General features: G+C 39.9%; 1 protein-coding gene across 3 annotated transcripts in view; it reads right to left on the bottom strand.

Moving 5' to 3' along the window:
• The window catches only part of SHQ1 (SHQ1, H/ACA ribonucleoprotein assembly factor), a 48163-nt gene extending 32395 nt beyond the window's left edge, over positions 1 to 15768 (bottom strand). Inside the window, exons 1-9 of one of the 3 annotated variants that reach the window (XM_048068461.2) lie at positions 15135 to 15768; positions 14364 to 14457; positions 13543 to 13725; positions 12588 to 12652; positions 11656 to 11778; positions 10381 to 10535; positions 8963 to 9075; positions 8548 to 8675; positions 1507 to 1661 (exon numbers count right to left, since the gene is read on the bottom strand). In XM_048068461.2, the coding sequence (XP_047924418.2) occupies positions 1507 to 1661; positions 8548 to 8675; positions 8963 to 9075; positions 10381 to 10535; positions 11656 to 11778; positions 12588 to 12652; positions 13543 to 13685 (882 nt within the window). In that variant the 5' untranslated portion in view covers positions 13686 to 13725; positions 14364 to 14457; positions 15135 to 15768. Of the gene's footprint in view, positions 1 to 1506; positions 1662 to 8547; positions 8676 to 8962; positions 9076 to 10380; positions 10536 to 11655; positions 11779 to 12587; positions 12653 to 13542; positions 13726 to 14363; positions 14458 to 14956; positions 15075 to 15134 lie in introns of those variants that run through there. The other 2 variants (XM_048068470.2, XM_048068466.2) reach the window with 2 other exon arrangements.
• Between the last annotated feature and the right edge of the window lie 769 nt (positions 15769 to 16537).

Genomic DNA, 16537 nt, shown 5'->3' with positions numbered 1-16537 from the left:
GGAAATTATTTTTTGTGGAATTCTGTCCCTTTTCAGCAAGCAACAGAAACGTCAATCTGCACAGTGCATAAATACAGATCAAGCTAAAATGCCTTGTTTCATGAAAACAGCTCAAGACTTCTGGCTTTCAGAGGGTGTCCTAAAGCCAGCAGTACACATAAAATGTCATTATTCTTAAGATGTGGCAGATTTGTAATATTTTTGTGGTAGCGTGGTCTAGGGGGATGATTATGGCTAAAAGCCAGGAAGCCTTCAACTATAACCCTGACTTTCGCAAAGATTTGTGTGGCCTGAATGTCTTAGTTCTTCCTATTAAAGAGAAATGAGACAGAATGTGTTTTCTGCATATACCATATATGACTATTGCAAAGCTCAATGAAGATTTGTGCATGTGTTCCTCACACATATGCATCTTTGTGCAACATTAACAAATGATACAGGAGTCCTGCGATTACTCTGTTCAATAGGCAGGTCTGCACAGTTCTGCCTGCAATTCTAAAATCCATGCTTCACAATTCAGTCTGATTAAAACAGAATGGTTTTGATTATATGTTGCAGTATTTTGATTAAAAGCATACAGAAAGCATCTCCTTGGTTAGTATCAGCAGAGGAGATGTTAACATTTTTATCTGGAAAGCAGGTCCATTTTAAAAAGACAAGTTTTCCAAAGAACTGCACAGAATCCATACTAAACTTCTGTTATTTTCTTCCTTCTTTATACCCTACAAAAAGCCTAGGATACAAAACACAAAATAAAGCTGGCTGCTGTTCTGCGCAAGAGACAGAAACACCAGAATACTGAAAATGGAAACCGCCTTCCTACTTCCCCCCAGGATTTGAATACTGGAGAAAAAAAACTTTGTTGTTGTTTTGTTTTTAAATGTGTATTGATTTTAAGATTTTAAATGCCTAATAACAGTTTCAAGAGTGCCTCAAACATTTTTCATACTCACTGCAAAAGCTTAAAAATAAAAATGAATCAGTCTAAAAAAATTCATTTTTGTTAAAAGCACGTACCGATTGCCTATATAAAACACTGAATTCATAGTCTCAATCCTACAGACTTAATGATTTTCCATACTTTTTCAGAATCCAAATCAGCATACATATCTATTATGAAACTGTCAAAAAAAATCTGAAGAACCGTCTATATAGGAATGCTTTCATGAAATCCACGTTTACATAAACAAGACATCACAAATCAGAACCAAAGGGAAGTATCTGTAATCTCCCACATCTCCTTCCACTTTGCTCCCAAAGCTAAAATTCTGCTCCCGAAGAAGTATTTAGAAATTGCAATAATCCCTAATTGCATCCCAACAGCTCAATCTAGAGATGGAATGTCTTTCGTTGTAACTTAGTCAATTATGTGTTTTTAAACACTTGGAACCAAGTTCACTTTGAAAGTTAAGTTTTCCAAACAACAGAACAGGGTCTGGTAACAGGTTACTAAGAGATATTACACTTCCTTTTTTCTTTTCTTTTCTTTTTTTTTTAATTACTTACATTTTGGTCTCCTTCATTGACACAGATGTCATAGCAATATGCCAGAAGGATATCAATTAAGCTCAGATACACGTGATGACGGCTTCTTTTATCCAGAAGATAGGATTTATTTGTGAACCTTCTCAGCTGCTCTCTCTCTTCTTCAGTGAAGACAACTACATAAAGTAAAAGGATAATTGATTATGAATTTACTTTGATTTAACGGGTGGTAACACTATTTCGACAGTATCTTTAAAAAGAAGCATTACTACTTACAAGTCACTCATCACTCAAGAAAAAGCCTAAATCATTCTTTATTATGTATTAAACTCTGATATACTCTTTGCAAAGTGAAATTCCAGCCCTGAAAAGGATTGCATGTATACACCAGCAATTTTGAAGCCCTCAGAAAGCACCAAGGATTTCCGTGGATGCGTTGGTAACTCGCATAGCAGTAAATGCATAATCGGGACCTCGAGAAATTTTAATTTACTAAGTCCATGTTGTATGGGATAAGGAGAATACAGAAGAAAACAAGTGTTTTTTCTTATTTTAGGAAAGCGTAAGAACTAAATAAATAGGGAAGGAAGAAAGGAAAGATACAATTTTGTATTTCTGAACATCAAATTTTGACTCAGGACCTAGATACAGGATTTAGGAGCATCATTTACACTGTCTGATAATATCCTCCTGGTGTTTAAGGAAGATCAAAGAAAGATGAAATCCTATGCCACTAATGGCAGTATGAAAGCTACAATTCCTTCTAAAGAGCTATGGTTTCCACTGCCAGTGACCATCGCATTTTGCTCACCTTCAGCGTACCTCATTTAGTTAAGAACAGCTATACTGAGCCAAGGCAATAAACCACCTCACCCAGCACCTTCTCTTTGGGACGCACAAAGAGGAAGGCACCACCACAGCAGTCATGCTGCGATAATGCATCAAAATATTTCTCTAGGGATCTGTGGTGCAGGCACGGATAGCTGAAATAGCATACTGAATGGCAAACTTCCTGAAGAGTACTTCAAGCACTTCAGAAAGGATGTCAAAATTACCTTGAAATAACAGCACAGATTAAGGAGATAACTGACTAAAAGCCATCTCTGCACAAACTCAAAGTACATCGAGAAGTCATTTAGTAAAATTAAAACAGCTAGAAGCCTGAGCTAAGAGACTTTCATCCAGGCAGCATGGAGCGCAGGCGTTCCGTGTCAACAGGCTCTGATTTACTGAGTCGGATGGATGCGGCGGACACATTTTGGTCACACCACAAGAGAAAGTTACAGACACAAAGCGACTTAACAGGAGAAAGCTGTGTTACCAGCTGATGCTCTGTTGCATTGCAGAAGCCCCACTCCGCTATTTTTGCGAGTACCGGCAAAACTGGAACCAGCCTGAGTTTAAAGATGCTATTCATTTAGGGAGATTTCTGAGAAGATGGGTACAAGCCTAATGCAGCGCTCTAGTTACACCTTCATAACAAGCCCTAAGTGCAAGGGTTGATACATCATGTGCCCCTTAGTTTACTGAATTTGATTTATTTGAGGAAAGGAGAAAAAACAACACCTTACAATATTAAAATCTCTCTTCAATTATTCTTTTACCACCTCTCTTTTGAGTCACCGTGTTCTGCCATACTTAGCTAGGGGCAGAGAGAGGCTGCAAGCAAAACATTCAAACGCCGAAACAAAAAGCAATTGTTGGTCAACACACCAGGATGGGGGGGTGATACTGGCTAGTAGGTTCAGCACCCTGATAAAACACCTGGAGTCCCAGGTAGCCAGGCACCAGTCAAGAGGGGAAAGGTCAGCTTCTGCAGCTCTCCAAGGCAGATCCTCAAATATTAGTGAGCTGCCATCTTCCACCAGCTTCATTAGCACTAACAACTTGACCTGATAACCCAGCAATTCCCACCTCTACTCCCTATTTTCCACATCACCATTTACCTCTGGAATCCTTAAGCCACTAACAATCCCATCTCCACAACCTTACCTGTAATTTTACCACCCTGAATTTTCTGTGGACTTTCTCATAGCTGTCAACAGTGTGAGCCAAGGTTACGAGGCTGGGACATATCAGAGCCCTGGACCCGTGGAACACAAATAAATCCCTCGGGAGAGCTTACAACGCAGCTTAGAGAGAGAAGAGGTTACAATTCCTGGTAAAACATGTTTCTTTTTACATCCCTTACTCATTTCTCTATTGTAAGGATGATGATCACAAAGATGCTTAGAGACGTTTCTCCTCCAATAATTTATACAATCCACATTCTCAGAGATGTTACCCCTCTGTAGGACATGTGAACTTCTTCATCCAAAGAGCTTTCTACAAGACTTCTAATTTTATGACTGTTTTGAAACAAATGTTTGTGATACCAAAGGCACATACATATGCACACACCTCGTATTCAGGCATCAAATTACAAATTAAGAAAAACATTTTTGAATGTTTCTTCTTTATGAACTTTTTAAACGTTTCTATCAGCTTCATAACCATGAAATACTTGATTTAAATTCCTATGGAAACTTCTTTATGAGCTAAAACATTTCTCTGGAGCCGAGCCAGTCTCCATTTATTTACAAGCTCCCACAAAAAAATTCCAGCTTTTATGTCATCTTAAGAAAGCCGATCTCTTCCATTTGCTATGATCTAGTACAAAATGACAATTTAGTGAGACTGTGGCAATTCGACTGTTTTCCCATTAATGCCATGCAGCTCAGTATTATCCCCTAAATCACCAATATAGATGGCACATCTATATTCTATCAGCAAATTTCTTGGCAAGTTCTTAAAATGCATTGATTGTTCAGCGAGTCACCTCCATCATTCATATTAAAATTATCCATAAAACCATATGTGCAATGTTGTAGCACACTGGAAAAAAATTAGTTTCTGAAAAACACAGCATAAAACCATTCTGAAAGTTGCTACAGTAGGGTGGGTTTAATGAGGTATCACAACAGGGTGTTTACAGTTAGGAGATCCAATTGGGAAGAAAAAAGGCATTTCCAATTTCAGCAAGCCTTCTACAAAAAACCCTCTCCTGGAGTAGAACATAATTTATTATTAATAGCATATGCAAGTGGCACTTTCATCCTGAAGAAAAACAGAAAACAGCAGAGGTGAAACTAAAGCTAAAGGAGCAAAAGAAATTCTGAATGAAAAAAAAAAGGAAAAAAGCCCAAGTCTGTAAGCAAAGACTCCCATGTCAGATCACATTCATAAAGCTTAAAATCACTTCCAGGGACTACAGTAGTAAAGCAGTTTGTTACAAAGACACTAAAGATTCTCATGCTTTGAAAGAATTATATCACAGAATACAATTTCTGCTGGATGCAAGACACTTACCCCAGCACTCTCCGATTTCTAGGTCCATCTCACTGTGCTTGCTACAATTAGCAGCCAAGATAGACGTGCATTGGGATCACTTCTGTTCACCTCTAAATGCTCACTACATTAAGTACCGGACCTACCACTGAGAACTCACCTTCCACTGTTCTTGATCAGTGACTTAACGACTACAAGTGGACATTTGTCTCACAGCTTACGACAGCTACCAACGAGATACCTCTCATCCAGGTTAAGAAACAGCCCACCACTGACAGCAAACATTTTTAGTTCTACTATTGAATACTTGTTAGATTCCCTAGAATCCACATTCCAGAGGTATATGTAAAATGTCAACAATGGTTCTAAGTAGAAAGCAAAGAAATTGTGAATTCTGTGAATTTCATGCAACATGAGTCTTCTCTTCCTCTAAAATGCAAACTCTCTTGAAGCATTTTAACATATACAACTGGACCATAAACACGGAAAAAAGTCTACTAGACAAGAGCAAAGAAGCAGCAAGACTAGACAAATCCCAAAGGTAAATGCTACAAGATGTTCATTAACTTAGTTACTGCAAAGTACCAGGTGTTCTTAATAAAATTTCTCTCTGGAGAAAATACTTGAAGTTTACAAATAAAGATCTATCAATTCCTTAAGGATCTTGAAGAATAAATTATCCAGGCCTAAAACTAATTATTAACATGTCAAAACCATCACCTACTTTGTTTTCCTAATTCAAAAATACAAGTGTATAGTACAAGGTAAGCAGAACAAGTAAAATCATAATTACATTTTCTGCTATATTAAGCCTGTGTTTTGTCCATTGGCATTACCAATGTTTTATCTAACGATGCCTCCACAACAATCCATATTCGCTTTCTGAAGAGCGGCATCTGCTACTATTTATCAAATCCTAAATTTGCAACTTAACTTTGATTTTAAAGCATTTTATGTTTGTCACTGCCAAAATCATACCTCCTCCTGCTGCAACAGGACTGTGTATTCATACACGCACATCTAAATGAATCGTGCAAATTAATCTCATAAACAAATCTACTGCTATACTGAGACTACCCTCACTTTTTTAATCACTTCATTTACTTATTTTAAACTACCATTTCTCATTAACACATTTCAAATTGCTCCTCAGTACCCAACTGTCAGTGAAGTACAATTTAATCTCTAAACAGGACGATGAGGGTGCTTTCTTACTGTGTGGTACTGAGATAACGTGCTACCTAGAGAGAGCCAACTCAGTGGTCAGACTCGCAGAACCATAGAGCAGTCTAGGTCAGACAGGACTTCTGGCAATCAGCTGCTCCAGCCTTCAGCCCATGGTAGCACACCTATTCTGAGTTGTAAACAGCTTTAAACACCATAAAACTTGTAGTCTCTTGGCAAGCCGTATGCATGGAAGTACCTCACCCTCTCAGTTGCTGTTCAGAGGCTTCTTACTAGAAGCACCATCTAATACCAGCGACCGTCTCCGCATCCTTCTAGGTACGTAACACACCTTGGCGGAATGCAGTCAGATTTCCCCCCCACTTCTAATGGAAATGATGCAAAGTTTCTCAAGTAGTAAAGAAGGTCCTTTACTCAGCACAGTCCTTATTTCTTCTACGTGTGTTTTCTGCGTCGTTTCCATTTACTCAACATGCATACTAGGAAACATATTAATGCGGATATGCAATCAAATCGCAACCAGTTTGTGAGAATTCCTGGATCTGTAACCCAGATAAACCAGATGTGTAACCCAGATTATCCAATCCCTTCGACTGGATAAACCGTAAGAGCAATACAAGAACATTTTAATCCTCCTATTGATCCTCAGATTCCAGATCGAATGGCCTGGACCCCCTCCTGCCCTTATTTCCACATAAGAGAACTTCAAGTGGAACCTGTACTCCCTCTCATGGTGGTTTCTTTTACCACAACTCATTCCAGTTTAGCAGCCTCCGATGGCTTCAGATCCCCGTTCTGCTGCCTGCCATCGCTAGCTGCTGTTGCCATCCAAACTCAGTTACCAGAACAGAGCTCTCAGCTGGAGGGCACATGGGACCTGTTGTCATTACCTAGCCCAAACACCAGATGGACACTTATGTTATTCAAATTTACTCAAGATCCTCAAAACTACATGAGCCTCTTCACTCTGCCATATGAAGGCCACACTAAGCTTTTTCTGATCATCCTTATTACAAAAAAAGGCTGTTTTAACAAATGCTTTAGAGAAAAGATGAGCCTTTGTGAAGTCCCAATTTCTGTATAACTTTCCTTAGCAGGCTCACCAGGCTTTTGTGCAGCTTCTGTATTGTTGCTTCCCCTGAAGTCCGAGAACGCTATGCATGTGGTTTTTTTTTTTTAGAACTTCAATTTGGAATAAAAAATTATTCTTTATCAATAAAATCATCCAGCAGCTCTTCATTTTCATTATACTCCTTTACACAAACATTATCAATATTTCATTCACGAAGGAGAGAATGGGTAAAAACAAACAAAAGAACTCCTCATTATTCTATTTTCAAGCCTCTTGTACCTTTGTCCAACGCCTTTTAAATCAAACGCTTACGGTGGATATAATTAATTTCTGGTTTCAAAGGCTGAAGAGAGATCAGTAATGAAGATCAGATTACATTTGCAGTAAAATACACAGCATTTACCCAAATTCCATTGTTCTAACCCTGTAGAAAATGTGAAAGTGCAGGTATTATTAGCGCGCTAATATTTTATTTGTTACAGAACCTCTGCTAAAGGGATTATCGTTATCCGCTTCAGAAACACAGGATTTTCATACTACAGAGGAAATGAGGAAAGGACAATAAAAGAATATGCATAATAGTAACTTGTAATAGTCTCTACAATCATTGTGTTCAGAAAGGTAATCTCAGTTATCTGTTAACAGTACTGTTACAAGGTCATCTATTTAGCTTCTAAACCAACACAAAGATTTTCCCTTGAAAAAAAAGTCTCTCGGAACCATAAAAACAGTTAAGTAATAAGTACCATGAACGTCTGTGGCACTGTATAAATGAAACATCCCACAGAAAACATGACCATCAAAGAGAGATAAGGGCTAGGAGTCTTCCACAACTGCTTGTTGGAAAACTTGCTGTGAAGTGTCTGCACCACATTTTTAAGTGGGCGCAAAATACAGTTTAGACTATCTCTTCTTTCAAAACACAACTAGAAAAGGGGAACAATTACCTGAAAAATCGGAAAAGCACCAGCAACAAACAAGTGACTCACGTTCTAACTAATACAATGACAACACAAAGACAGGCTTCATTTGAGTGCAGACGCTGTGACTTGCTGACTGTGGCAGCTCCTTTAAAATCTTGAAAAGTCCCAGCATACTCTTAAAAGGAAACTTTTTTTTCTGCACATACCTGAAATTCTAAGATGGCCTTCAAGAACAGTTAATTCCCAAATTTATTATGGAGACCAAAACCAGATCACACACTACACTCCACAAACTAACAGGTAAATACTTTAAATGAAATGACTGCTTTATAATGTACTGTGAACTGCTCCACATACAACTCTTGCCGATTTCAGTATACAACCGTCCTTCAACGAAGCAAGACAGTAACAGAATACTTGTCTGCCAGACCAAAAATTGTAGGCTAACACCATACTTTTTCCTTTAAGGATGATAACCTAGAACATAACAAGGCTTCACAGCAATTATTCTGTAATAGGTGCGTACATACACATATATATATAAAACGCCCTCACCTAATGTATTGCTGTCGTGTTTCTGATGACTTTTTCCCTGCAAGGCTGTCATTTTTTCATGAGCCTCAACCCACCACGGTTTGTATTTCAAAACATGCTGAATAGCTTCATCTTCAAAAGAGTCAGCTCTGGGGAAAAAAAAAAAAAAGTCATAGTACACGATTGGCTTTCTGGGCTGCAAGGGCACACACTGCCAGCTCAAGCCAAGCTTCTCATCAACCAACACCCCCGTGTCCTTCTCCTCAGGGCTGCTCTCAGTAACATCCACCGAGGCCTACTGTGATGAGACAAAGGGGCAGATAAGAAGCAAAGCTATTATTTCCACAAGTGTTCTTAAAACCAAGCACCCAGAGAAGAAGTGAGTATTTCAATTGAGATACTTTTACTTGACCAGGTAAAATAAATCAGTACTCACAGGTAATGATCAGGATCGAACTTGGCAGCTTCTGCTGCCAGGCGTTTCTTCCTACGTTCACATACTGGAGTTTTGTCTGGATCCTTAATGTCTACAACATCACTGAGTTCATCCTGAAAATGCATCAATAGTGAGATGACAAAGCTGCAGATACAATGTGCAAGATTCATTCAGTAAAAGTTTATGAAGGATGCTTATAAGCATTACAGGGTAAAGCCTAGATGCTGTCCAACCTCCCTTTCAAGTCTTTCAAATCCAGGCTCTGCTATGCAAATAAAACGTCAAAATTCCAACAAGTTACAATTATAACAAATTCTAAGGAGCTTCAAATACTATGAGTTCTATTAATGCCTTTTTATCATCGGGCAGACAGGTTATTTTGCAGTATGATGACAATTGTAATGTTTAACAAAAGCACACAACCACAAGAAGGCAAGATAAAAATCACAGATATTGTTCTTGTGACTCTTGAGATTACTGCTACACTCTGAAGTGGCCATACATTAATTAACAGGCAATTGTAGTGCCCTTTTAAATATCATTAAGCAGTGGCACTTTAATGCTGATGGGAAATGTACTTCAGAAATTTCATGGTAATAAACCAGTGGATATATCTGAACAGAACGCAAATACTTTCTCCGCAAATAGCAATCATTCTGCTCCAAGGCCTTAAAATCCTACAATTCATGCAGTAGTAACTTACACTTATATGATTTAAACACCTACTGCCAAAATTGCTTGGTGTAAGAACTTAAGCAGAACATTAAAAAGAAATAAATTATCAACTACTACTTGAATAAAATCTTTGTACACTATGAAAGGTATTCTCCTACCTTGCACATTACTGGGTGTAGATTACCTTCCATCTATTCATGAAATAAAAGAACTTCTGAATGTACAATAGCAAAGTAACCACATTTTAGAACTTCTGCCCTGCCAACTAATCCACAAAAGAAAGTTCCAGCGCATCAGCATAACCCTAGTAAATCTAACAGATACCAGGTGGGCTATCACCTTGAAGAATCACGATCTCAACCAGTAAATACCACCTAGTTATATTTCAATTTATTTTATTCAACATAGTAGATAGCTAGGCATTGCCCTCTTCATGAAATATTTTACAAGTCTAACAGTAGAAGGGCTTCACTCTGCATTTTTTTAAATCTAAATATTTATTCAATTAAAAAAAATCACCTAATATGAAATAACTCTGATACACAATTAACTCACTCAAGCATCTCTATTTTCGCTGAAAAACAAAGATCTGTCTGTACTATTACATGCAAGGGCATGTCTCAGAATGGGACAATGGAGATCTGTTACCTAACAATCCCCTCCTGACTATGGAATGAGCCAGAAAGTCTATCCAACAGGAAAGCTACCTGGAACTTTTGTTAGAAAATTAAAAACGCATCTACCTGCAGCCGCTGGAACACCCCCGAACGCAAATTCCCAAATCCATAGCAGTACTGTAGTGGTGGAAAGCTTTCTGCAGTTTCTTCATAAGGGGTCTGCTCTATTTCCCATTCAAATTCTTCCTCCTCCTCCTCCTCAGACAACGCAGCAGAGGCACCTGCATATATTGCATGGTCAAAGGAAAAAAATTATTGTGTAGGAAGTGTATATGACTTAAAAGAAAGGCAAACACCAATAACAAAATAAGCATTTTTCATTGTTACGTCTTTAAGAAATGTTTTACTACACTGGGTCAGCTGTAACTTCCAGAAAAACAAAGAGGGGAAAAAACAGAGGCAGCAGACAGAGACAAACGTGAACAGCACAACTCCAAATCTCCCCTTATTTTATCCAGTTGACTGAGAGCATCCTGAGAACTTCCCTACCAAATAAACCAATCAGTTTGAATTAAAATTAGCTGTAACAGACTAGATTCATAGATAACAAGGCAAAAAGACAAAGATTAGGAAAAAGCTTCTTTTTTTTTCTGTTGATGCAACGCACAAATTCCCAAATATGGATGTTCAGAATTTGTGAGGTTTCATTGGACTTCTTGTGCCGCTATCCCCAAAGGGCGGTCTTCCAAAAAATTATCACTCTTGTCACCTGGAACCTGCAAAAGTATCGCTTTCACACACAAGCCCCATTTTTTTTTCCAATTGCATCGTAAGGTTGAAGGGTGGCATGTGCCTGTATCACAGTTCACACTGGACTACACTGCCTCTATCACAAAGGATTTTAGTGAACAAAGAAAAAAAGACATTCACTGGACACTAAAGTGTTTCAGACAAGCAGATGATTAGACCAATAATCACAGATCCTGCTCTAGATTCAACAAATTTCAAAAATGGAGATGAGGAAAACTAAAGCTTTTTGAGTACACTCACTCAAAGTCTGAAATCATTGGTCCACTGTATACAGCCACTAGAGGGGTACAAAGATCTACAGAGGATTAGCAGATAGTAAACACATTTTAAAAAATGTGATCACAACTAAGCCTACAGATACATCACTAACTCCTCAACTCAAGACATTCCTTTCAATACTTACTAGTAATTCCAGTCTCATTCATACTCTGCTTGTACCTTGGACTAGGTAAGAGTAGAAATACTCTTTTATATATATATATATATATATATATATATATATATATATAAAATAAATATAGGTAGATCTATTTTCCTAACTATTTTATTATGTATCTGTATCGATAATATAACTAAGACTTTTTGTCTTACCTATCTCCTCCACTAAATGTTTTGCTGATCTTGATTTTTTTGGTGCTAAAAGGGATGTCACCATATCCAGTCCTTCAAAATACTGCCCAGGACTCTCCTTAGGTAATCGAATTGTCAAGGTCCCTTAAAGGAAAGTCAGAATATAGTTATGATATTAAAATAACCATGACAAACAAAAAATGTGCATTTTTCCTCTAATGGAAAAGGCTCACAGAAATTGGGATACATGCAGGTAGCATTTTATTGTGCATCTATCTCTGTGCACGTTTTTAAACACCCCTAACAAGTTTCACAGAAATCAAAGATTTTTATGATAAAGCACGGAAGAGAATATTTAATGAGTTGCAGTCTCTTGACTCACATTGCATAACACACCAACAGAAAACAAGCTTGAGTTTATTCTGAATCCTTCCACCAATCAAGTCATCAACGGATCATAGGAAGCTATTCAACATTCTGATTATTGTTCCGAGTCAGTACATAATGAAGGCTTTGCAAGCCTTTTGTTTATGAATGAGTTTATTCCAAAAGGTAAATACTGTTTTCCAGAAACACCATCCACCTTAAGAGACTGTTATGAGACTGTCTCAGGATTATCTCATTTGTACTTAGTACTATCTGACTTCATTGCGGATTTGCTAGAATAATGATCTTTGTACAATGGCATGTCTGGCCCCTGTGGGCTTGAAGGGAACTTGTACGTATTTTTTTCATTATTAGGACAGTTACGGAATGTCTTTTGTGCTTCATGATAGCTTAAGTACAGCAAATCCCCAGCAATTTTTTTTAATACCACATAACATAGGAGAAGCTTTGAATTTTTTTACATTATCATATACTTCGCTAAATGCAATGCCAGTGCAAGGAAGTATAAGTTACTGGAGAGTTAGTAACATTCTTAACAACAAATATACTAAGAACATTAAGCGTACGTTTGTCTGCATTGTAAGATGCTTTTTCTCTGCCATCTTCCACAATTCTTCCAGGAAGCGTCAACCTGTGGGCAAGAAGTGAGATGATGACTGAATGCCCGACTAATTCTGCAACTTAACATCTCAGCACACAGACGCGTAAGGCACATTCCAAAAGCAGCACAAACAATTGAACTACATGACTCCTCTTGATACTAACAGAAGCCATGAAGCTAAATCCCTGTGAAGTTCAGGGTCACAGCCACCACAGAGACGAACAACATCCTTGGCATTACATGCAGCATTTGGAAGATTCTGTAATTTAAAAATTCCAAGCTAATCCACAGTGACTTGACACGAGGTAACTAATTCACTGCATTCTACCAATCTACTAAGACCCCTTGTGGTCTGCTAACATGTATTGGGGAAGCTTATCCAAGAACACAAGAAACAGAAAACAAGAAGGGTTAACAACTCTCATCAGCTCTTACATGCCAAAGGTTCCCTTAGTAATTCCATACTGAGACTGCCTGTTGTTCCTTTTCTGCAGCATAGCGGGGAACTTGCAAGCTGTAGACTGGAACATCAATTCCTACCACCTGTACTCACATGACTTTTCTCCGTATGTTATTAGGCATCAAAATACATTCTTCATCAAATATATTGTACCTGGCTCTCTATCACTTACATGGATCCAAAGAACTGTGTTGTCATTTTACAACTAAAGCTCTATTGTATGATAAACTCAGCAAAGCAGTTATTTAAGTTCCTTTTAAGGTGACTTAATGTCTGGAAAGAAAGAGGACGGATCCATAAAAACAATTCCTTCCAAAAAGATGGGCTGCCCAAAGTCAAGAATGTCAGAGCTGTAGATAAAGAATGATCTGAAATACCGCACATGAAGTTCATTTTCTACTGACTTTTATATATTTGATGAAGCCCAAAGTTTTTTTTTTTAAATGTTTCCACTACTTGCCTGAGAAAGTAAGGCTTAGAATAAAATTTAAAATCTTCCCCTTCAAAATACAAGTCGAACTCTGAAGCTCTCGCATAAGGTACTTCAATGATTATTGTAAGAAAATCCGGATCCTGGCTCAGCTCAAAAGCTGGAGTTATCATGGTGAATGCCGCAGGCAAAGCGACCACTGACTATACGGCCCTATCAAAACAGGAAAACAAGAAAAGGTTAATATGTTGTAGTTTCCATTTTATGACAGTAAATAGTGTCTCTTGAAAATTCTGAAAAACATTTCAGATTCTCACAGAATTATCTTCTACATACTCAAGAAAACAGCAACAAAAAATGTGTTCCTATCAAGGGTATGAAGGTACCATCATGCTGCACCATAACGAAAACTTATCATAAAAGAACGCAAACATTTGGAGCGCACAAAAGTACTTACTACATTCGTCATAAAAAGCACACCAAGTTCAGTCCTCAAACTTGACAATTTCTTGCAACCGTCGTTTACTATTTCACAGTGAACTGACCATAAACCACGATTAAAAACGTTGAAAAACAGCAGTATTTTATAACAACTACAGCTGTACTTTACAGTGGCACGCACGCGAGCCAGAACACAAGCAACAGACTGAGTACACCCCACAGAGATCTGAGCGCACACCCTGAGCGTACTGCCCTTCGTGCCACATTTACCACACAGGCCACGGGGACTGTACGTGCAGGGCAAGTCAGGGGTGCTCCTGCGCAGTGGGCTCGGGCCACGAGAGGTGTCTCAGCAACACAAGCAACTGACAGCCTCGGGATTTCCTCACGTCCAAGGCAAGCACACTTACTATTTTGATCAGTTCGCAGTTTTCCGATCAGTTTCAGCAATCCTGAGGAAGCAGCTCAATGTCAGTTCCGCCTGAAGATTCAGCCAAAGACCACCTGAATACAACAAGTTGCACGGAATTAAGTTACCTGTACTTGGCATCTCCTTCAGTGAGTGTTTTTAAGGTTTAAATCGTCATCTAACAGCATCAGATGTGTGTTTGTACACGGGCGAGTAAATATCTTGAACGAGAGAACGACTTTACAAAGTACTACCCATCTGATATATACAACCTGTCTCACCCTTCGAAAGCTTCCTTATGCAGGATTTTTTTTTTTAGGTTTATTTTAGAATACAGTTGTAATTAAAAAAAAAAATTACCTAAGAAAGAAAAAACCGCGGAGCGCCACCTGGAAAGTGCGGCTCCCCCCGTGCCGCCCCCCAGCCCCAGCCGCCGCTGGCCCCCCCACACCACCCCATCCCCAGCAGCGCCTGCTCCAACTTAACGCCGGGTTTTCCCGAATAACTAAGTTTCCCAGCCTTTTCTCCTTTAAAAAAAAAAAAAAAAACACACAACCCGGCCCTGCTGCGCACGTGAACAGTTGCCTATCGCACCTCTCCCCCGGGGCGCCGCACGGGACCCGCCTGCCCGCCCGGCTCCCGCAGCCGCCCCAGGAGGCGAGGGCTCGGCCGGGGGCCGGCTGCAGCCCGGGGGCAGAGCCCGGCGACCGCACCCGGGGCACCGCCGGAGGGACGGGACGAGGCACGACGAGGCCGTGCCGCCGCCACTCACCATGCCCGAGGCCGCCCGTGCCGAGCTGTGGCGGCAGCGCATGTGCGGGCCCGGGCGGCAGCTCCGCCTTCAGGGGCGGCCTCGCACAGAACCGGCCCGCACAGGCCCCACAAGCCCGGCCCTCACAGGGCTGTCCTTCCCAGGCCGCCTCCGAACCGCTGCCCGCCCTCGGAGGAGGGCGCTGGAAGGGATGCGAGCGCTCCCATGCTGGCCCTGGGCTCGGTTTTCCCCTCACAGCATGGCGCGGGCTCTTCCCCCCTCGGTTCTCCGTAGAGAAGCCACGGCACTGACTGTGGTGATTTGGTGCCCCTGGCGTCCTGGTTCTGGGGTTGTGTAAACGGTCTCAACAACTGAAAGCAGTATTTGATGTTGTTAAGGCCCTAAGCATCAACTACCGTCGCCGCAAGCCTTAGAAACGTGGCAAAATCCTCAGAGGATGGGGTGCTGTGGGGGGAAGGCTGCCCCCATCACCCCAGCGCTTTCCTCTGATCACCGCAGGGATAGCTGAAAGTGTTGGCATCGGACGTGGCCAGATACTGATCCTTAAATACAACAGACTGCTGAAAGTAAATCCAGTGCCACGGCTCAGAATACAACTGCTTGTATGTATAAGTACAGCACCTAGTGAGAAGAAATACCTCTGGAGAGAGGGAAGCCGAGAAGTGAGTAGGAATGGAAGGTTTGGGCCTAATGTAATTCGAATTAAGGTATTAAGGATAAAGTGATTTCAAAAGCTGAAATGCAGAGCAGCGCAGGGGAGCAGGAAAACACAGAAGATCAGTCCCACAAGTACTGCTGGAACAGGATGCCCAGCTCCATAAGTGTCTCGCAGGAGAGCAGGCAGATGTGAACCAGATTGTATGAATAAAGGCAGAGCCTGGTGATGCCAAGGAAACAGCATTTGGGACAAAATACAAGAGGCTTAAGGAAATTGATAAAGGCAGAAAAGTCTGTTTAAAAGCCAACTCTTTAAATATAGAATTTAATGTAAAATTAATCTGATTATTCTGTTATTAGACGATGATTGGTATTCTGGTTCCACATCATTCTCTACATTTTTAAATACTACTGATTCTCTTCTTCCTGTCCCCTCTGAAATGCATTCAAATGTTTGTCCTGAAGGGATAAAACCTCTGCTGACAAAGCTTAAAAAACAAAATAGACAGACATTCTTCCATGCTGATAAAGATTGATCTTCTTGCTGGAAATCCAAAGGATCTGGCATCTCTTCATGAGAAAACATCTTCACTCATACAGAACTCAAACAGCAGTTTAAATACTGTGCAGTGTTTTGTTGACATGCACAAAAAGCAAATACTTGCTTCAAAATAGATCGTTCTCCTCGATGATCTAAAACGGATGGACAGTTTTAATATTCAGCCTAAATGTTCCCATGTCCCATT

The sequence above is a fragment of the Anser cygnoides genome, chromosome 10 (assembly GCF_040182565.1).
Source record: "Anser cygnoides isolate HZ-2024a breed goose chromosome 10, Taihu_goose_T2T_genome, whole genome shotgun sequence".
NCBI lineage: Eukaryota > Metazoa > Chordata > Aves > Anseriformes > Anatidae > Anser > Anser cygnoides.
This window is presented reverse-complemented; position numbering and strand designations above follow the sequence as displayed.